The 23,894-nt window shown below is 42.0% G+C and overlaps 1 protein-coding gene across 1 annotated transcript in view; it reads right to left on the reverse strand.

Moving 5' to 3' along the window:
- The window catches only part of DHX16 (DEAH-box helicase 16), a 74,617-nt gene that overhangs the window by 30,946 nt on the left and 19,777 nt on the right, over nt 1-23,894 (reverse strand). The window contains exons 7-11 of the mRNA XM_077478952.1: nt 21,659-21,877; nt 14,649-14,843; nt 10,644-10,754; nt 5,307-5,422; nt 4,408-4,618 (exon numbers count right to left, since the gene is read on the reverse strand). Of these exons, the coding sequence (XP_077335078.1) occupies nt 4,408-4,618; nt 5,307-5,422; nt 10,644-10,754; nt 14,649-14,843; nt 21,659-21,877 (852 nt within the window). The remainder of the gene's footprint in view (nt 1-4,407; nt 4,619-5,306; nt 5,423-10,643; nt 10,755-14,648; nt 14,844-21,658; nt 21,878-23,894) is intronic.

Consider the following 23,894-nt stretch of genomic DNA (forward strand, 5'->3'; position numbering starts at 1 on the left):
CTGACTTTTCATTTTTTTTTTTTTAAGGGAAACTCCTCTTGAAGTAGTGTTTGCTTTACCATTCGGAATGCCTCACACCGTTCAAACTAGATATTTGTATTGTTCCTTTTTTTTTCCTCCTCTTTTTGTGCAGTGTGTTACTGGATTATGGATAACGTTGATTCCCAGCCTGCGGAGCGCACCTTTACATTATTTTGCAGTTTGCTTCCAGGTGTTGCGTTTCAGTGGTTGGGAGATTACTACTTCCGCTTTATGGAACTCACGCAACAAAATTCTTCAGATGGACTATTTTTTTGTATGAACTTTTTAGTTTAGTTATCACCCTTTTTTAAGCACTACACCATTATCCCCTATCTTTGTTATTGCACCCAACAATATTGTGTTAGCAGCTATCCATATACACTCATTTAATTAGTGAAACAAGTTTCTTCTTTTAGCTTTCACCCATTGATTGCTTTTTTTGTTGTCTATTCCCATTATTTCAACATTTAAAGAGGAAGTAAAGGCAAAAAATGTTTTTTTTAAAAACAATACACCCTGTAAGGCAAAGGCATAATGAGCTAGTATGCATAGCATACTAGCTCATTATGAATAACTTACCTGAGAACGAAGCCCCCGAAGCGGTCCTCCGTCTTCCTCTTTGCCGCTGCCATTTATCCCGGAGCGACATCCGGGTCTCATGGCTCCGGCGCTGTGATTCGGCATATCGCCGCGATCTGCGACCTGCCCGCATGCGCCGTAGACAGCAGTGGCTGTCTTCGGGTAAATATCTCCTAAACCGTATAGGTTTAGGAGATATTTCTTGGACCTACAGGTAAGCCTTAATCTAGGCTTACCTGTAGGTTAAAGTTGGTTGTAAGGGTTTACAACCACTTTAAACTCCATACACACCATCAGATTTTCTGCTGATTTTTGTCTTCAGATTTACCAAAACCATGTAGTGCAAGGGCCTGCCTGATTGCATACAAACTGAAACTCCTAAGGTCTGACCTCATATTATATGGTTTTGGTAAATCTGAAGGAAAAAATCTGCAGAAAATCTGATAGTGTGTATGGGGCTTTAGGGCTTTCTTATAACCCAAACATGCAAAAAAAAAAAAATACAATCATGTAATTTGATAATAACCAGGGAATATTAACTGAATACTAAATGGTCTGTCCTACCAGGGAATATGCTTCTTAAAGTACAACTAAAGGGAGCCTATATATTTTGAGTGAGCCATTAACAAAGCTCATTAAAAAGACACACGTTATTAAATATAATAAATAAAATCATTGTTCCCTCATTTTACAACTAGAATTGCTTGCTCTAACCCCCCTCTCTGAGCCTGTGCATGGATTCATATAGTGCTGCTGGGAGGAGCCTTGCAGAGACAGCATGTCATTGCCCTCCACTATATTAGCGTCTGTCTTGCACACGGAACTACAGTTCCCATGATTCAATGGGAAGTGGACAGAGGCAAAGGCAGGATATGGGAAGGGCGTAGGTGAGCTGAATGTGAGAAGAGTGGGTGGAGTTTTGGCGTGTCTTCTAAGTTGATTGGCATGCTAGGGCTTTCTAAGCAATGAAGTCACGCCACCGCACTGTAGTCTCCTCAATGACAGCATAATGCAAAAGGGGACAATGGAAACATTTGGAAAACTAGGAAGATCTGTTGTCTCCACAATAAAAGGAAGCCGACAGGCTGAAGGTGAGCAGGTAATCTTCTCTATACACTTGCATGACAAACCAAGACAGACATGTTGTACATTCTACTTCGTTTTATCACATATTGTTTTTTTGTTTTTTGACCGAAGTTCTACTTTAAGCTTGAAAAAAAAAAAAAAAAAAAAGGAACCAGGTGTTGTCAATTCTGGTCGCGGCCGCGACCGGAAGTCCCTTACTAAACGGTACCGTTTATTTTGAACTGTAAGTTACTACTTGTTTTTTTAATTACTGCATTATGGAGACCCTCTTCTTTATTGCATGTTGTTACTGTATTGGATGAGCCTAAAATTCACCCTGGGACCAACATTGTTGTGAATATCTGTGGGAGTCGATCGATTGCCTAGGAACCAGTGTATATCCATACCAAGGCTTGATTTGACCTGTAGTGGTCTTTCTATGAGGTGAGAAGCTGGGGCAAATGAGTGGTGCACCTCAGATTGCGATATCAATTGAATGAAGTGGATTCCTTTTGGTTGTTTTCTGCACATGCACTCTCTCTTCTATGAACTGTCACTTGGAGATTTTTTTTTTGTAATGGACTTTAAGATTGCAATACTAGCACTTTGGGGCATTTTTTGCACTATTTTTATTCTTGTACTGTATTAGACATTATTGCAATGTGAACTTATTATACTGTTATATATGTTGAAGATTGGTTGCACTATATTTCATTATTCAGCCTTTGCACTTTATTATTCATTATTCAGGTGTAGTGCGGTCACAGAAGTGCTATTCATATTGCACATATAGCATTATTTGATCACACTTTTATTATTCATATATTTATCCTTTTGCGTTAGCGCCGTATACCTCTTTATTCATCTAATTTAAGCTTTCTGTTCAGGAAGTACATATAGGCTTGCTAAGGGTTAATGAGGAAAGCTGCATTGCCTCTGATAACATTAAATTATTCTAAAGAAATGTGCCTATCAATTTGCAGATGTCTTTACGGAAATCTTTAATGCTTCCTTAGAGCAGAAGGTAGTGCCTTCTTGCCTGAGAACATCAGTAATTGTCCCAGTTAAGCACTATCATCCAGTAGCTCTGACACCCATTATAATGAAACTCTTTTAAAGGTTAATTATAAATCACATTAAAAAGTGTATTCCATCAGAGCTGGATAGCTACCAATTTGCCTAGAGAGCTAATCAATCCGTAGAAGAAGCTATTGAATTAGCCTTACATTCTATACTTAAACATTTGGAAAGTAAAGCTATGTTCATATAGGCCATAGTGGGTTGGTGCAGAGACAATAATTTAGAGCCAAGTATGGATAAGACAAAGGAAATAGTTGTAGATTTTAGAAGAGAGACTAACTATGAACTAGTTGTGATTGATGGGGCAGAGGTCGAGAGGGTACAGGAGTTCTGTTTTCTGGGAACAACAATTAGGTAAACATCTGGACCATCTGTCGTGGACAGAGCATGTATCCCCACCTGGTGGGCAAGGCTCAGAGATGTACTTCTTGACGAAGCTGTGGTGGGCAGGCTTTGCCAAGCGTGTCCTCAGCTTCTATAAGGCAGTCATTGAGAATGTGCTGACTTATCACATCTCTCTGTGGTAAGAGATGTGCACGGTGCATGACTGAAATGCAATTTTTTTTTTATTCCAGATAGTGTGAAGGGGATAGAACCCGTTATGTTTTGATTGTTTGGACAGAGATGCCAATACTACAAGACCTTTACAGCGTGTCGAGTTAAGGCAGTTTGTTCAAGGCAGTCAAGAGCTACAGGTTCTTTTATTGCTATTAAAACACTACACTGGAGCACCATTACCAATGAATGGTACCACAATAAATAACTGTGTGTACTGACACTTACAGTTAAGCCTTGTACACACAATCAGTTTATTCACCGATATGAATAAAATGTTTTAATTAACAGTCTCTATTTTTTATGCCCGCATTCTCCTACATAAACATTTTGGATCATCATTTTGAACTGTGGGCAAATGCAGTTTGTTATTTACATAAATAGAATTGCATATACTTGTGATTTATTCAAAATCCCCAACATATTCACATTAAAACATGAATGTGTTGGGGATTTTATTTAAAGTATAAAAGCACAATATAAAGTGTATACAAATATAATTTTTTGGTGCCTGTGCCTCTGCTTGGAGGTGAACCCTCTCTATTTGTTATGGTGACAACTGTCAAACTAGACAGTTGTCACTAGAACTGAAAGAGAAGGAAACCCTTCCAATAGATACAACCTTTCCAGTGGTAAACGTCTAAGTGGAAAGTTTGCCTCACATCGGAAAGATTTCTTCTTGCTTTCTGTGGTGTACTGTGGCAAGAAATCTCCCCAACTAAAAACATAAAATAAAAAAAATAAAAAATAAAATACAAATTAACAATAATCCTAAAAATGTCTTACTCTGTTTTGGTTAAGCCCCCGTTAACACTGGTGCGGCTTTAAAAATCTCGCTACAACAGAAGTTGCAAGTCACAATGAAATTGTCAAAAAGTAGTACAGGAACCTTTTTCAAAGTAGCTGTGACATGAGTCACACAATTTGAACAGTTTTATTGCACACAATGGGGTGCCACTTGTCACACGATTTGGAACTGTCAAATTGCATGACAATTTGCAGCGGTGTGAAAAGGGGCTTAGATATTCTCTAAGAAAGGAATCTCTAACTCTTCTTCGCAGCCACTGTCCTCATGTAGCATTTGCCCTCATCATCGAAGCTGCCTACCTTGGTGTAATAGATATCCACAGGGTACCGACGTCCAGGAATTCGGAAAACCGGTGCATCGTCAAAGAATGAAGAAAAACGCTCTGTGTTCAGAGTGGCACTGGAGACTAGGACCTTGAGATCTGGTCGAAAACGGGCAATATCCTTAATGAGGCCAAACAGCACATCTGTATGCAAAGTCCGCTCATGGGCTTCATCTATAATTACTACACTGAAAAAAATAAAATAAAAAATAAGCCATATAAAAATTACTTGGATTACAAGAAAATTTTCCTGGAAAAAATAAAATACAGTGTCACCGACATAAGGACTTCCAAATTTATTAGTTCCAGGTCAATGACTCATAAAAATGTGAAGCTAATGGGCTAGTGTAACAGTTAGGCAAACAGCATCTTCAGAAGGAGCTCAGCAATGGCAAAACAGTGGCAGTTGTGATATTTCTTGGAGTTTGCCTTAATCATGGAAGGTGGTGGGCAAAAAACTTTTGCTTAGTAGTGGGAGTTTCTTTATTTTTTCCAAATCTTATTTTATTAAAGTTTTCAGTTAAAAATACAGATTCACTTATATCATATACATAATAGAGTGGTTAAAACTTGTACCATTGTTTAAGATGCATTATTTATCCCTTGTATGGCAAGGGTACATATTCCTCAATACGCGCAATAAGTACCTATTTTGATATTGAAAGATGTCAGGAGATTAATTGTATGATAAATTGTCATATAGTCTACTTATGTTTGGGTATGGGGGGTGGCAAAAAGAGGAAGAACAAATGGAGATGGGAAGGAAACAAAAAAAAAAAAAAAAAAAGGAGGGAAAAAAAAAAAAGGGGGGGGGGGGGAGGAAATGAGAAAAAAAATAAAAGTTAGTTACTTTTATTAGAGGTCAGTACATCATACCTGTAACCAGCCAAGTCTGGTTCCGTGAGAAACTCACGCAGCAACATTCCGTCGGTCATATACTTCAACACAGTGCGCTCAGACGTGCAGTCCTCAAACCGAATGCTGTATCCAACCTGGAATGGGGAGGGTAGAGGAGGAAAGAATTAAGGAGGATACAAAGATCCATTAAGCCTATTGTAGGTGCTGCCTTTGCCACATTGAAACCTCAAGCACTATTATTGGCTGTACCCAGTACCCTCTGTGGACTACAGAACCTTTCCCCCTATGTCAAGTAGATGGAGAGGGGGAGTTGTTGGGTTGTCCAAATGTAGGCGTTAGATGCCTAGGGTGCAAGGCTTATCCACAATATACACAGTACAGTCAGTAAACATTGCCCTAGGGAAGGAAGGGTTACACAGGATGAGAATAAAGGAAAAAAAAAAAAGTATTGAATAAAAAGATAACTTTAAAATCACCACACCTAAAAACTGTTAAGCAGGGCTCATGCGCGGCTCGTAAAGATGGCGGACGCGTAATCCACAGGCTCCGGTCCCCGTCTCCTCTTCCACGGCTCCTGCTCAGACTGCACCTACCGCAATGGGAGCTCCATCACTCACCTCCGGAAGATCCCGGGCACCCCATGGGTAAGATCAGTTTCCAAAAATACGTAAACCGTTCCATCATCGAGTTGCAGCTTTCTCAGCACATGGAGTGGTATCTACTAAGGCCGCAATCCGCAGCCTTGTAACCTAGTGACCCCCTATCGTTCCCAGAAGGGCTGCCTATAGAAAGGTCATTCACACCCCTGACATGGCCTGCCGCAGCAGTTCTCGATGTTATGCTGCACAACCTGCTTCAAGTTAACTCATAACATTACCAGGAAAGTGAGGAAGATAGCACACAAACTTAAGAGGGGAAATCATCCGTGAGAATACATTTGATGAACTGGTGCAATATGTGCATGTTTTAGAGGAAGATAATGCTGCCCTTAAACACACAGTCTCTCTGATCCAAATCCAGCAGGAAGATCTAGAAAACAGGGAACATTGTCAGAACCTACGGATCCGTGGTGTCCACCGTGCCTATTGTTACACGTTTGGTTCTTCAATTCGTTTCACTTACAAGTCTCTCAGAAGATGACGGGACCCACAAGCCTGGTCTTGCGGGCTGCCGTGATCCTCTCCATCATCCTTGGGACAAGCCTTGGATTCCTGAGGGAAGGACCCCCCTCAGGCCACTTACCAATGTTTTTTTTTATTTTTACCGGGTCTTTTTTTTTTTTTTTTGAACCGCACCCAACACCATTCTCCACTTTGCTCACTTGTTTTTTTCTTGTTTGTTTTATGTTTTTTTGGCTCCTTATGGACTGTTTTTTTCCCCATACACCAAGGACTGTACTCTCCTTGACCAGCTTACAATGACTTTGCTTAGGTATTACCTTTTATGGGTTTACGTGATTTTTCATGCAACATTAAAAGGCTTGAATTGTATTCATAAGAGATGGCTAGCTCTTAAGGAATTCAATGCTTCTAATGCTGATGTGATCATGGTTCAGGAGACCCACTTTCGTGCAAAGGGTTCTTTTAAGTTTGCTTCTAAATTGTTCGCCACCACTTTTGTAGCTTCAGAACCATCTGGGAAAGCTGGGATTGCTATCTTAATCAAACGCACATGCCCACTGCAGGTTAAATCATCTGCATTAGACCCTCAATGCCAATTTATTCTCCTGAACTGTGATTACATGCATATGTCTCTTACTTTGGTTAAGATCTATGCACCTAACTCGGGGCAGATAGGGTTCTTGACGGAGGCGTTTGAGAAAATATATCCTCTTTCCCAACCCATCATCATTATACGTGGCGATTTCAACATGTGCATGTCTCGAACTAAAGATAGACGCACTCTTTTCCAATCCGCCCCATCAACCCAAAACCATAAACTGTCCACAAACCCAATCCATAAGCAGCATACCTTTTATTCCCCCCCAGATAAACTTTACTCCCAGCTGGACCACTTCTTTGTATCTGCGTCATTACTGCCACATTTAGTAGCCGCTGAAATAAACCCCATAACATGGTCGGATCATGCCCCTATTCTTCTAGATCTTGTCCTGTCTGCCCGACTACAAAAACGTGCCAATGGCGTCTCAATGAAACACTTTTGAGGATTCCTAACACTAAAGATCAATTGTTAGAAAAGTTGTCAGAATTTTTCCAATTTAATGAGGATAAGGTATCAGAGATATTCACCTTATATAATAGATCTTAATGAGACACAATTGTAGACACTCACTCAAGTTGAACTGGATGGACTGGTGTCTTTATTCAACCTTACCATGTAACTTATGGGAGGCTCATAAGGACTTTTTATAGGGTTGAATGCATCTCTGCAGGATCTTGTCTGAAGAGGGAATCTGCCCTCCAGATAGTGTAGCTGCTTGAACAGCTGCAAACTGCAGAGACCAGTTTACTCCTTTCCCCTACGGTGGATCGCTTAAGGTCTGTAGTTTCCTTACGTAAAACGCATTCAATCTTTGAATTTGGGTAACAACTTGAAATCAATGCTGTGGGCTAGACAGAAATGTTATGAATTAGCTAACAAACCACATAGAATGCTTGTACAAAGACTTAAACCCTCGCTTTCCGTGCTCGACTTTCTCCTCCAACCGGATGGCACCCCTACTTATTTTCCCCACACTATGTCCAGGGTCTTTGGGGACTTCTACCACAAGCTTGGCAATAGTGTGGGCATTGACTCCAGGCCCGGATGGTTTACCGTATTCCTATCACAAGGCCTTTCTCCCAACCCTAGCCCCGCACCTGTTAAATCTCTTTGGATCCCTGATGAAGGGTACGATCCCCCACCCTCACTTTCTACATGCGAATATTACAGTCGTCCCGAATCCAGGCAAAGACCCATCCCTCCCTGACAACTACTGTCCCATCACATTACTAAATTCAGATTATAAAATCTTCATGAAAATTGTAGCCATCCTTAAGCCATAGAGACCAAGTGGGATTCGCCCCTACCAGACATGCAGGTTACAACACCAGACAAATTATTGACCTCATAGATCTCCTCACTAAAACTAAACACCCCACCATGGTTTTAAGCCTAGATGAGCAAAAAACTTTCGATCGTCTGGATTGGCCATTCATGTTTGCCACATTATCCCATTATGGTTTCTATGGCCCTTTTCTCCACGCCCTACATTTTTTTTGATGTATGCTGCATCCAGTACAAAAAAAACTTTTCTTTGTATATCCATGTATGTTATATATCTGTATCACTCACAGAACTTATTCCTACTCTGTTTGTTTTATTTAAACACATACACATTAATACCTTAAGTAGCTTTTTTTCCCCCATTTAAAGTCCCACAAGAGGAACACCTTTCCGTTTCGCACTTTGTCAGGCTTTAAGATAAACCCCACCAAAATTGAAGCCCTTCCCATAAACATTCCCCAGCCTCTCCTAAACACCCTCTAGCAGAATTTCAAGTATCACTGGTGTTCGCATACACTCAAATATTTGGGAATTTCCATAACCCCTTCTTATTCCACACTTTACCGGGCTAATTTCCCTCCCCTATTTACTGAAATCAATCGCCTACTGAAACACTGGGACACCCTCCCTCTCTCCTTTTTTGGAGAACGTGCTAAAGATGTCCATACTTCCTGAATTAGTACCGCTCCCACAATACCAACTGAAAATGTTTCAAAAATCTTTTCTCAACTTTATATGGCACAAATACTTTCCATAAAATAGAAGGGTCAATGTCGGTGGTCCAGTCTTTGAGATCTAGAGGAGGGTTGAACGCCCCAGACATATCGAAATATTACTACGCCACTCACTTACAGGCTGTCTTTTCTTGGACATCTCGTTATTCCCCAAACAGATGGTCCGAGATAAAAATGGGAATTACATCACCTGTAAATCCATGTTTGATGTTATGGGCACCCTCGGACAGACATATGCCTCAGCTGCGAAGTCTCTGGCTGGCACCTATGCTCTTTACATTGTCCATTTGGAAAAGATGCTCTGGGAAATACTCCTTTTCCTCTCCATTCCATCCACTACTGAATGTGTTATTTAACCCAGATATTCCGGACAGCCTATCCTATACCCGTATGCTCCCTTGAACTCAGGCTGGAGTTTTTCAATTGCGCCATTTGGTGCACCCCGTTACCCATGTGCTTTTGTCTTTCACAGATTTACAGTCTAAACTCCAGGTTCTGAAGTACCTCTTTTACTCCTATTTACAAATTAAACATTTCTTATCTGTTAAATCCCCAGGCCTCTCATTAGATAAACTCACTAGCTTTGAATTCCTATGCACTCAAGGCCCTTACGAAACCCACTTAATATCAAATGTATACAAAATTCTTCAAGAGGCTGCTATTTTGACTGAAACTAGTCACTTTTACATGAGTAAATGGGCTTGTATTCTTCAACAAACCATCTCCCTGTCAGACTGGGATATAATTTGTGAATCTTGCTCTTAAGGTATCTCGCTGTGTGGCGCAGGAGGAGGCAGCCTAAAAAATCATTATGTTCTGGTACAGGACTCCTGATATCTTACATACCCATAATCCAGAGGCCTCCCGACTGTGCTGGAGATGTGTTAAGGAGATAGGCTCCCATTACCATATTTTTGGGGAATGACCCCTCATCAAACCCTTCTGGGCTTATGTCCAAACCCTTGACTGCATCTACTGAAGACTCCCTGTTACGGTTTAGCAAAATTTTGGGAGTCAGGGACAACTCCAACTACTGTCCAGGAAGGTCCCTTCCAGAATGAGATAGTTATCTCTTATGTTCAATTACCCCTATAATGCTTTGCTGTTTGATTCCAAAGTCTACTGGCCCATGGTGTCCCTTTCCCTTTCCTCTCTTTTTTTTTTCTTTCCTTTTCTTTGTGACAAACTTAGGTTTGTCAGGCTGGAGGTTAACGCTATATTAAAGTGTCCTCCGATACTGTGCCGAACTGTAAACCTCCAGACTTGTCAGACAGCTACCTTTCTGTGATTTACTTACTTGGACGTTTCAGTGTAATTCTTCTACTTTTGTACAATAAAAAAAAAAAAAAAAAAAAATATATATATATATATATATATATATATATATATATATATATATATATATATATATATATATATATATATATATATATATATATATACTAGTAAGCTTCGAATTATTACATTTGTGTTTTTGGGTTTATATACACTTTAATAAACTTTATTCATTGGCATCTACACAGCACTATGTTGTGTCTGCAAAAGAATATAATATAATAGTATATAAAAGAAATAATTACAACAAAACTACCATTATCACTGACAGATTTATTACCTCATTGCCCAGTTTCACAGACATCTCCTGTGACACACGAGCTGCCACACTCATGGCTGCCACTCTTCGAGGCTGTGTGCATCCGATTTTCATTCCATTACGAGTGTAACCCTACACGGAACAGAGAAGAGAAAAACAGAAGCACTAAATATTGCACAAAGCATTATAGTGAACCCGTGAGAAAAAGTGCAAGCTGATTGTCGCTGACCTGTTTTTAAAATGGTACCAATACCAGCATGGTCATCCCGACCCTGGCTGTACTATATGCAGACTGTTAGACATCACTTGCTGCATAATTGTCCCCGGTCAGTGACTAAGTAGAGAAACCAGGATTAGGGTCATGGCCACAGAGCCCACACCATTTAACAACAAGCCCAAAATAGCAGCTTCAGCATTTCTCTCATCATAGGTTCCCTTAAAAAAAAAAAAAAAAAAAAAGAAAAAAAAAAAGAAAAGGACGCTGTTCCATTCACGGCAAAAGTAACCGTTTCTGTAAAAAGTACCCACTGAATCCAACGATACTCATCTTATTAGCAGTTTCTAACCGTTTTTTCCTCCACTGACACTGGCAGCAAAGTACCCAGTGTAGGCTGCCGCAGTAGCCTGGGGAAAGTGGTGAGGTTTCCTCCTTCATTGTGCATCATTTGTCAGGAGCCTAGCAATGGGACGCTAAACCCGAGCGCATGCTCCCCCCACCCCTTCAGTGGTGAGAAATCGCTAGAGGTGAGTTTCATAAGGACATGGGTGTGAGGATGGGAGTTTTTGCCCTTAACTGACATAATCTCTTCAACCACCCCATCGCCAGAAGGTTTTTACCCCCTTCACGACCAGACCATTTTTTGCTAATTTAGCACTGTGCTACTTTAACTGGTAATTGTGCAGTTATGCAATGCCATACCCAAACAAAATTTATACGAATAGAGCTTTCTTTTGGTGGTATTTGATCACCACAGTTTTCTTTTCTTTTACTCTTTCGATTATATAAACAAAAAATGTTTACTTGCTATAAAACATTATTGACAAAGTAAAAAAAAAAAAAAACTTCTTCATAAATTTTAGCCAAAATGTATTCTGCTACATGTCTTTGAAGGAAAAAAAGAAAGCCCAGTAAGTGTATATAGTATTGGTTTGTGTGACAGTTATATATATATCTCTCGATCTCATCCAAACATTAGCCCCCAGCTACATCACTAGGCTAGTCTCTAAATGCCAACCTACTGGTTCTCTTCATTACTCTCAAGACCTCCTGCTCTCTAGCTCCCTCGTCACCTCCTCCCATGCTCGCCTCCAGGACTTTTCCAGAGCCTCTCCAATCTAAGATCCCTTTCACACTGAAGGCGTTTTGCAGGCACTATAGCGTTAAAAATAGCGCCTGCAATCCGCCCTCAAACAGCTGCTTTATTGTCTCCAGTGTGAAAGCCTGGAGCGGTGCGCTGGCAGGATGTCAGGAAAAGTTCTGCCAGCAGCTTCTTTGGAGCGGTGAAGGAGCACTGTGTTTACTACTCCTCCACCGCTGCTCCCCATTGAAATCAATGGGGCAGCGTGGCTATACCGCTGGCAAAACACAGATATAGCAGTGCATTGCGGGCGGTTTTAACCCTTTCTCAGTCACTTGTGGAGGTTAAAAGCGCCCCACTACCGGCCGAAATGCACAGCAAATCCAACGGTAAAACGCTGCTAAAAATAGCGCCGTTTTACCGCCAACGATATGGGCGTCGCAGTGTGAAAGGGGTCTTATGGAATGCCTTACCCCAATCTGTCCGCTTATCATCTACTTTATTAGCTTTTAGAAGATTCCTGAAAACCCTTCTCTTCAGAGAAGCCTACCCTACCACACCTAACAATATTTTCATTTTCTGCATCAGCTCACCCCCCACAGTTATTACCTTTTGTTTCCACCTATCCCTCCCTTCTAGATTGTAAGCTCTAACGAGCAAGGCCCTCTGATACCCCCTGTATTGATTTATATTGTAAGTGTACTGTCGGTCCTTGTGTTGTAAAGCACTACACAAACTGTTGGCGCTATATACATCCTTAAATCCTGTATAATTTATATTGTATTTGTAATATAATATTTGTATATTTTTTATATATATATATATATATATATATATATACATATATATATATATATACATATATACACATACACACACAAATATTTTTTTTCAATTATAATACTAGTAATGGCTGTGATCAGCAACTTATAATGGGACTGCGATAGTAGGGCAGGCAATCTGACACTGAATGGGAACTGACTAACTGCCACTGACATCACCAGTCACACTAATACAGTGATAATAGTATACACTGTCACTGTACTAATGAGACTGGCTAGAAAGAGGTTAACATCTCGGGTGTTACTTTGCCTGCTGCTTTTACTTGCTTTTCCACATATGACAAGTTCAAAGCAATATGAGACCCCCCCCCCTTTTTTTTTTTTAATTACCTTTACAGTTCCGTTTGGCATATCTTATATCCTCATCTATCTTCCCCTGTTTTAAACCTTTTATTTTTATTATTATTTTTTCCTTTTACGAAGAAACTGTGTCTTTTGTATCTTTCATAAATGTTTTTACCAGCAACAGTAACAATAGTTAGTAAGGTTGAATAAAGACACCAGTCCATCCAGTTCAACCTGAGTGAGTGTCTACAATTGTCCCTATCCCTGTACATTGCACACTCACATCGGTCCCTAAGCTCAAGGCGCCCACAATCCAAAGTCCCCATTCATACACCAGGGACAGTTTTGGACAGAAGCCAATTAACCTACCTGCATGTCTTTGGAGTGTGGGAGGAAACCGGAGCACCCGGAGGAAACCCACGCAGGCACAGGGAGAACATGCAAACTCCAGGCAGGTAGTGTCGTGGTTGGGATTTGAACCAGCAACCCTTTTTACTGCTAGGCGAGAGTGCTACCCACTACACCACTGTGCCACCCAATCGTCTAATCTATCGTCTTGTAAAAGTCTCCTTCACACCAGGCTTGTAATTGTATGTATTAGGCCTCATGCACACGGACGTTTTTACAGCCGCTTTTTTGAGCGTTTTTTGCAGCTTAAAAAGGCCTGTCCATGTTAGTCTATGGCTTCATGCCCACCTAGGCGTTTTTGAGCTGCAAATGGCATAGGCGTTTTTAAGCTGTAAAAAAAAAACAGGACCAGTGCGTTCCCTGGCGCGGAGCTAGAGCTGTAAAAACGCGAATCGCGGTAAAACGCGCAAAAACGCGCATAAACGCGCAACATATTTTCTTTGTTTTCTGAGTGCTATAGCCAAGAGATGTGTTTCTTTAAAAACGCTAACGCTAAAAAACGCGCAAAAACGCCAATGCAAAACGCGGTAAAAATCGCGTTTTTAACGCTGATTTTTCCAAGCGTCGGAGCTAGCTTTGCAGCCAGTTTTTTAAAACGTCCGTGTGCATGAGCACTTAATGTATAGTGTTAACACAGCTTGGCTCCCGGTCAGCCTATACAAGACTGACACTCACGCAAGCCTATTATGTCTGAGGAAAAAAAACAGAAGCTTTGAAACACCTCACCCGACACATCCTGATGTCACAGTCGGTCCAGGACTCTGAGCAAGTGCCAAGCTGGTTACAATACCATCAGGCCGAGTTCTGAAATTCTGGTTGTTACAACTCCAACTTGACTGGGAAAAGGGCGAGTGCTGCAGCACATTGTGGGACCCTGCTAGTGACTCTGTATCTCTCTATACACACCCGTTAACCTTATTGTCATGTGAGTAGCTATTTGGCCGTTTTAATTAAACCCTTTATGGTTATACCGCTTCACTTAGATTGGCTCACCTTTTTGCTCTCACACTAGCACCAGGAGAGGCTGAGGTAAAAAGTCTTTGTGAAGGGGGGGGTGGGGGTTGTATGCCCCAAAACCTCAAGTCTGAACTAAGCCTAGATGCATTACACAATAGGTTATAAAACAAAAATAGTAAAGACCCACAATTCAATCAGCATAAAAAAAAGCATGCAAGAAGAACAGAACAACTCACTTCTTCATGCAGATACTGTGGGATCTGGGTTGTCTTGCCGGATCCAGTCTCCCCTTCAATAATGAGAATTTGATGCTCAGCGATTGCTTTGAGAAGATCTTCTCGGTATGGGAAGACAGGAAGGCTGCGTCGTACCTCTTGCAGGGACAATTTCTTCTTTTCCAGCTCTGATAGTGCTTTTTCGTTTTCATCTTCCTGACAATTTAGGAAAATAAATATACCTTAACCTAAGAGTTCAAACGACTCTTCAAATTTGTCCTATAATGGATGTGAGGCCTGAGATCACATAAGCCACAACAGTTTGTGGCGGGACTAGCAAATGTTATTCAATGACATTCTAAAGTAAAGAAATGTGAAAAAAAGAGTGGGGGAAACACTGCGCTACTTAAATAGACCTAGCAGCTGACACTCAAACAAAGTTAAAACACATATGAAAACCAAAAATGTAGCGCTAAGAAATAAATGTACTCTGAAACCAAGGGACAGATTCCATATAAGTGTACACAACCTATGTTTCTAATAAGGGAGTTCTAAGCTTATTATAAAGCAAATTTGAACAACATCATAGACATAATGTGATAACTGTAATAATGTGAGAAAAAGCAAAAAACAGTGCATGGATGATACAATGACAGTAAAACCACGTAGCATAAATCCTGTCTGGATAGACTTATTCTCAGTTCATCAGTATAACCATAGATCTCCTTGTATAAAATAAAATGGCCAGTCCTCTCATATGAACCAAGGCAGGCAAGGACACCAACGACAACAATATGTTTGTCTGTAGCAATCTCTGCAGCACTCTATAAGTATAAGGTAGGTACTCTTACCAGAGATGTTGGACCCACATACCCTACAGCAGTGGGTCTAGAAGGCTTGTAATCTCAAAGGAGTATATTCCAACTTTTGATGGAAATGGGTCGTGGTGTAAGATCCTCCTATAGGCGTCCTTGATCCTGGATCAAGGTAAGTGCAATCAGACGCGTTTCGACACAAGCGGTCATCAACAGGGGCTTTCGACAGCTTGTGTCGAAACGCGTCGGACAGCATTACTTGCACCCCATATTGCTTTTTTTCTTATCCAATTCGCTTTTTGTGATCACTTTTTATGTCCGTACAATATGTTTATTTTTAATAAAACCAAACGTTTTTTTTCCATCAGAAGTTGGAATATACTCCTTTGAGATTACAAGCCTTCTAGACCCACTGCTGTAGGGTATGTGGGTCCAACATCTCTGGTAAGAGTACCTACCTTATACTTATAGAGTGCTGCAGAGATTGCTACAGACAAACAGATTGTTGTCGTTGGTGTCCTTGCCTGCCTTGGTTCATAGGACTGGCCATTTTATTTTATACAAGGAGATCTATGGTTATACTGATGAACTGAGAATAAGTCTATCCAGACAGGATTTATGCTACGTGGTTTTACTGTCATTGTATCATCCATGCACTGTTTTTTGCTTTTTCTCACATTATTACAGTTATCACATTATGTCTATGATGTTGTTCAAATTTGCTTTATAATAAGCTTAGAACTTCCTTATTAGAAACATAGGTTGTTTACACTTATATGGAATCTGTCCCTTGGTTTCAGAGTACACTTATTTCTTAGTGCTACATTTTTGGTTTTCATAAAGTAAAGAAATCCAATTGAAGAAAAAATAAAATGTTTTTTTTTTTTAAAATACCATACATGGGCTTTCTCTGTACCCTATAGACAATTTATTCCAAAACTAGGATTTTCAAAACAGCTTACCTGTAAAATCCTTTTCTTTGATGTACATCAGGGGACACAGCGCCATAGTAATAACTATGTGGGTTATATCAGACTATCAGGTGCTGGACACTGGCACGCCCCTTAAGGCGTAAACTTCCCCCATATAACCCCTCCCACTACTGGGAGTCCTTAGTTTTGTAGCCAAGCAATCAAAGTGTATAAGAAGAAGAAGGGAGGGACCTCTGTGTCCCCTGATGAACATCAAAGAAAAGGATTACACAGGTAAGCTGTTTTAAAGATCCTATTTTCTTTTCTTACATCAGGGGACACAGCACCATAGTAATAACTATGTGGGATGTCCCATAGCAATGGCAACTGAAGGGGGGGGGGGGGGGAGACAGACTCAAGGGAACAGGAAGCCAGAGGACTCATACTGCAGCCTGCAGTGTATGCTGTGCCCAAAGGCAAACTCCTCATGACCTTTAATATTGATTTGAAAAAAAAAAAAATCAAAAATCGGATAAACGTCTGAACCAAAGACCAATGTTGTGGTCTTACAGATGTGAGCCATAGAGGCCTGATAATGCATCACCCAAGAGGCACTAATCGCCCTGGATGAATGTGCTCTTAATATGAGAAGGAAGAATTTTCTTCTTTAAGCTGAAGCTTGAATAATCACTTGACAAACCCATATGGAAAATAGTGGACGCTGTCTGTCCATATCTTGGACCCTCTGGCAGTACAAACAAAACCTGTGTTTTGCGAACCTGAGCGGTCGCCCTTAAATAGATTCTGATTGCTCTTACTACATCAAGAGACTGTAGTGCTTTCTCTTCCACAGATTAAGGCTTCTGGGGAGAAAGAAGGAAGAATAATATCTTGGTTTAAATGAAAACCTGTTACGACTTTTGGTAAGAGTTCAGGATGAGGACATCAAATCACCTCGTCCCTATACATGATGAAATATGGCTCTTACAAGACAGAGCCGTTAGTTCCAATATTCTTCTAGCAGATGAAATGGCAAGCAAAAGATTATCTTTCTTGTCAAAGAACCAAGAGAATTTCTCGTAAGGTTCAAATGGCTGATTTAACAAAGCCGACAAGACCAATCTTAAATCCTAAGGATTTAGAGGTGCATTGATAAGGGGAATAAACAGTGTTACCCCCTGAATAAGCTAAGCACCAAGAGTGGGAAGCAAGAGGCCGTAGGAAAAGACATCAACATCGGCCTGGATCTGGCTCTTGATAAAAGTCAAGGCCAGCTTCATTTCAGATCCCATATGCAGGAATCCTGCCTATTCACATACTTCCTGGGGTGCCAACCCCTGGATCCATACCAAGAAACCTATGCCTTCCAGATTCTATAGTAAGTGACTCTGGAAGCTGGCTTCCTGGCATTAGTCAAAGTAGACACTACTGAAGGAGATCACCCACAATCTTTTATAGAGTGGGATTCAACAGTCAAACCTGTTAAACTCCTTGTCCGTAGAGTAGGGTGAAATACCGGACCCTGTGCAAGAAGGTCTGGCTATAATGGCAGAGTCCAAAGGACTTCAAATGCCTTCCTTATGATCTAGATAAATTCAGATCTTCTGGGACCCACGGGGCCACCAGAATCACCGCCTTCTGTTCCTGCTTAATCCTGCGGAGAAGGCGCGGAAGTAGCAGAGCTGGAGGAAATGCATAGATCAGCGAGAACTGATCCCCTGGGAAGACTAATGCGTCTGTTCTGCCTGCTAGCGGACCCCTTGTTTGACATAAAGTTGTCAACCTTACTAATGAATGTGGACGCGAATAGGTCCATGTCCGGAGTACCCCATCTGACATATTGCTAGGAAGATGATGGGGTGAAGAGATCATTCTTCCGGAAATAATTGTTGGCGTCTCAAGTAGTACGCCTGAAATATTAAAATTGCCGATAGACAAGGAGTGTTGCGTTCTGCCAAAACTAGAACATTATGCACCTCCTTTTTTCTTTTTTTCTTTTTATTTATTTTTTTGATGTAAGCCCCCACCGTGGCTCTGTCAGACTGAATCCTGTCAGGACAGTCCTGTAATCTGACCCACGAGATTCTATGGCCAGATGTACTGCCTGAAACTTCCAACAAAGTTGATAAGCAAGGTCCTCTAACCTGGACCATCTCCCCTGGACAGAATCTTCTTCCAGGGCTGCTCCCCAGCCTAGAAGGCTGGCATCTGTTGTTAACACCTTGCAGGATAAAGATTTTCCCTCCTGCTGGACAACAACCAACTCAGGCTCTGACCTATGTCGGCAGCCAAACGTATATTGGAAACACACAAGGCCTGAATCCTCTTCATTCCAGACCAACAGGATGGTGTCTTGAAGCAGTCTTTAAATAAAACTGCGCGTAAGGGACGGCCTTGAAGGAGGCCACCATTTCCCATAAAAATCTCTTGCAGCCAAAATGAAGGCATTTTCCTTTCCTGATAAGTTGAATTAGTCCTACAATGGAACTGATTCACGACTGGGGTGAGAATAACTTCTTCTGTATGGTATCTATAACCAAGTAACCTCCTTGATAGTTTTAAGAAGAATCTTCCTAGGCTGAGGATCCAACCTAGAGATTTCAGCTATCTACAACTGAGATCAGACTCTGGCTTTAGACCTGAGACTGAATGATCTATTCAAAGTAGATCTTCTAATAGGCTAGGACCGCTATGCCTTGAGCCTTTAACCTGGCTAAAGGAGGTGTCAGTATCTTTCAGAACACTCTTAGTGCTGTAGCTAAGCCGGATGGCAGTGCCACGATTGATAAAAATAATTCTATATTTCAAACCGCAGAGATTTCTGATAAGCGGGAAACTTTGGCACATGGAGATATGCAACTCCCCTCCTTGCAGGATGGACACAGTCGATCGAATTATGAAAGGATCGGGTGTTTAAGTGCCGATTCAGATCTCCGAGATCTAGAATGGGTCTTACCTTTCTGCTTGGCTCTGGGACCTTAAAAGGTTTGAGCCAAAAAACCCCGTTCCACTAAGGGAATCTCTGATATCACCGACTGGGATAACAGCCGATCCAGAGACCAGAAAGAGACACTTCTCCTTTCTTTTTTCTGGAACCTTAGGAGCATGCTATGAGGAGACGGACACTCTTGCATAAGACTGTCGCATCAGCAGCCCCAAGGACCCCACAGGCAGCACCCAAACAGGACCCGAACCCTCGGATCGAAAGCCGACTAGGCCACCCAGGCTCTTGAAACTTTAGGTGTAAAATCGCAGAAATCACTCTGCTCTTAACATTGTTCCTGCCAGACTTTGAGAATCACAGGACTTTTCCCCTTACTCAAACAAGTGGGGGTGCTTCTTCATGAGAAGGCCTTAGCATTCTGCTTCATGGGTTTTCTGCCCCCAAGATCCTGGTGCTGCCCCTGGGAACTTTCTCCTGAACCTGACGATGGAGACCGTCGAGACTGCCTAAAGGCAGATACCCAAGGCATAGGAGAGGCTGCATGATTAAAGGAGAACTGTTTGAACCTCCTTTTACTGCCTTCTGGATGTACTTATCCACTCTAAATAGTCATACCCCAGGAAGGGACACAGACTGGCTAAGGGATTTCACCTGGTGCTTCAGCTGACCAATATCTCAGCCACGGACCTCTGCAAAAATGCACTAGTCCAAGCATAAGCCATAGGGCTTAAATGATCGAGTCCTTCATAGCATCTGTGAGACACAGTGCATCAAATACACCAGCCCCCGCCGGGTCTGCTGATCGGGCAGAACTTTCAGGTATCTCACACCTGTTCCTTAACCCCTTGGAGTCCACATTCCAATGCATTGGCTTGACTCAAAATGTGTTCCACCACAATAGTGGAGCAGACATTAAGGGGTTAATGGACTGAGCTACTCCAATTGCAGTCAGAACTGCAAAAGACATCTTGTCTTTAAAATGAAAATCCAACCTTAACTTGCTGGATCCTTTAACATCAGTGCATTATCCACTGGACATGTGAGACTCTGCTCATTGAGGCGATTGCAGCATTAATAGCTGGAACTCCCCATTTCTTTCATAAAAACGTTCCCATTCAGAATACATAGCTATGCATTTTTAGTGCTTTTTGCATCTTGTAGATTTGCACTACAGAACTTGTTCCATAGGACACCATGTTGAATGGACTCCCAGGTGGGGGAGATTCAAATGAACCCTATTAGAGGTAGATACCTCAAGAGCCTGTGGCAGGCAACAAAAGGGTTAAGGAAGGGAGTAGACTAACAAGTGACTTGTGCGGCTACTCCCTCCCTGTTAGGATCCTCTGAAGAGGAAAACAAGTATCTTCCAATATTAAGGAAGATCTCCCTGATTCCCAACCTCCTGCACCTCAACAAAAGGGCCCAGAGGACTAGATGGGAATCTGCTATGTTTAGTCCTACTATGGAGAGACATTATAGAAATAATCTTTTAAATGGTAGAAGAAAAACCTGAAAAGGTACAAGCTAAAACATATATTATTAACCACTTAACCCCCCGAGCAAAAACGCCCCCCTTCCCACCTAGGGAAGTGTATGAGTGCTGGCAACATGGCAGCCGGTGGCAGGGGGGTTAAAACGGCCGCAAATTGCCCCAAAAACAAAAAACTTTCCCCCCCTAATTTTTCAGACCGTACAAAATTCAAAATACGAATCACAACATACAAGGCCATCCACAACGTCGCCCCCAGCTACATCAACAACCTCATCTGCAGATATCGCCCTAATCGACCTCTCCACTCCTCCCAAGACCACCTACTCTCTAGCTCCCTTGTTACCCCCTCCCACACTAACCTCCAGGATTTCTCCAGAGCCTCTCCCATCCTCTGGAACTCCCTACCCCAGTATGTCTGGTCAGCCCCTACCCTGTTCGCCTTTAGGCAATCCTTGAAAACTAACTTAATCAGAGAAGCCTATCCCACCTCCACCTAAGAACTGTACCCAAGTCACCTCCATCAGACCATCCCCACAGGTATTACCTTTTATACCATCTCAACCCTCCCTTTAAACTGTAAGCTCCATGAGCAGGGCCCTTCTATTCCTTCTGTAATGAACTGTATTGTAAATTGTACTGTCCCCCCTCTACACTGTAAAGCACTGCGCAAATAGTTTGCGCTATATAAATCCTGTATAGTTATAATAAAATGCCCCATTGTCATGTCCCTATGTCATACAGACCTGACAGTGAAAGGGTTAAACGAAACAGGTTTATTTTTGACTGGAGTGCATCTGTAACCAATGGCATGAATCAGTGCTCTTTGGAGTGTAAAACAGGGATTAACTTGTGACAGTGGGACTTCTCACCTTCTCAACAGTTCCTTTTATTTGAATTGCACTGACAAACTGTATCACCTCATCTTCCTCCATCACATAGTCATACTGCTTTTGTCCCCGTGCACGAGCATCCTTAGCACCAAATGACAAAGCTGCTGCTCCAATGTGCTCCTCCTCCCATCGCCTCTGTTCTTCACGAGGGGCAAAACGCTCTTCTGTCACCGGCTCCTCATAACGGTCTGGAATTTTCTGCACAATATAAATTACAACCATTAAAAGTACTGCAATTAGCTAACTGGAATACAACATGTAGCAAAAATACCCTTAACACCTGGTAAAATTATAAAACATATTTAGGCATAAGTAAAATTTAAAACAAAGTGTACTTATCCCTTTTACCCTCATGTGACCTAACCTATCCCTATCCCTTCCACAGATGTATAACTTACCAACCAAAAGCCACAGCCTCTGGTGTTTGTTTACATCTGTCTTGCATCGCACCCAGCCTCAAGACGCAGCCCCACAGAAGTCTGTGGGGGTGAAATGCACAGGCGCAGAAAGGACAGTGAGACTTGTGTTGGTGGATGTAAAAAAAGGACTGGAGTACCAGATACCTGTTGGGGGTGTCTTAGCTCCCAGGGTACCATGCTCCACATCCCACATAGTGGGAATGACCTCCTGTACAGGGATTTTAGCAACAGATCTTGAAACTATACTGTAAACTGAAGGCAACTTCCATTTAACCTTCACCCGAGTTGGCTCTCTTATCTATACTCCCTGGCAAATTCAAATCCTTAAAAAAAAAAAAAAGATGTGTTGCAGCGGCCAGAGTAGTGATTCCCCGTCACTGGACATCGACAATCATGCCTTCCCTAGGGGATTGGGCTACTGAAGTGGACCTCATAAGGGACCTTGAACGTCTGTTGGCAGAGAAATATGGTAAAGACGAACAGTTTTCTCTCACTTGGATCTTTATGGTCTATGTTCCGATACTCCTCGGAGTTTATCTCCTGGGCTGAGAGTGTGTCCTAAACGACACCACCTTGGGACCATGATGGAATGCTTCTTGCCCCCCCATCTTTCTGCTCCCTCTTTTCTCCCCCTATTCCTTTTCCTCTATGTCTAAATACACTCTTAGGAATCCACTGAGCAAATGTACCATGACTTCGACTTATCGTTAGTTACTGATTCAGTGGGTGACCCCTATGACTTATTATTTTTCATAAAGACAGGTTTTTCATATAACCTTTCCTGATGCATTACAAATGGGACTACTACCATACCGTTTTCTGAAATGATGGTGAATGTTACGTTAACCTGTTATGTTTTCAGGGGTTGCTAACACAGATGGTCTCCCGATGTGCTAACAAATATGTTTTCATTCCTTTATGTAACCTGGATATGCATTTGTTCAGACGTACATGATACTTATTGTTGGTGTAGCACTTGCCCCCGAAGGAGCTGCTGGTTTTATTTGGGCTTACCGTTACCTCACCTGCTTGCTTCTCTGTGGTAAATGGCCCAAAGAATGTTGAAACTGACACTGAATCCTCTTTTGGGTTATTTATTTCGAAAAAACAAAGTCTCTTAACGGAGGGTAGCAGGTTAGGGTTGAGTTCAGGCACTTAAATTGCAGGGTGAAAAGTAAAAGTAAAGAGAATCCAGAGAATAAAACGGTTCCACGACTGGATTCAAGAACCCCCGGATAGACCTCTCTCACTAGGCCTTGCAGCTGGTGGGATGCTCGGTAAAGTCTCTGCCACAGACTTGTGAGATACACTTGAGCGTTACTGAGGGATGTGGATAAATTTAAAGAACTGACATATGGTACCAGTTTCTCTCCGCCGATACCGTATTAGTGTGATCCAGGTTGCGTCCTTCAACTAAGTCTCCAGGTTCCTTTAGAGAAACCAGCCTTGTGCATGGTCTTCTCCTGAAAGAGTCCTCCCCTGGGGTTCTTCAGTTGCTGGGCCTCTCCCTTCTGATGAGATGGCACCGGACCATCCCTGGATCAGTAGGCCCAGAAATTTGCTCGGGCATATCCCTTCAGTTGTGTCACCTCAGGCCAGCCAGCCCCGAGACACAGGATGCATAGTTCCACACCCCAGGCTAGGAGGGCCAGGGGGCAGGGTCCGGAGGACCAGCAGAACCAAACGGCAGAAACGAATATCCCTCCAACATGGCGTCGGGACCTTAAATACCACCCCCCAGAATGCACAGCAGGAAAACACTCCCACTGGGCTGGTTCTGAAAGATAAGTGGCATT

This window comes from Lithobates pipiens, unplaced genomic scaffold (assembly GCF_037356315.1).
Source record: "Lithobates pipiens isolate NorthernLeopardFrog02 unplaced genomic scaffold, aLitPip1_a1.2 Scaffold_1, whole genome shotgun sequence".
Taxonomy (NCBI): Eukaryota; Metazoa; Chordata; class Amphibia; order Anura; family Ranidae; genus Lithobates; species Lithobates pipiens.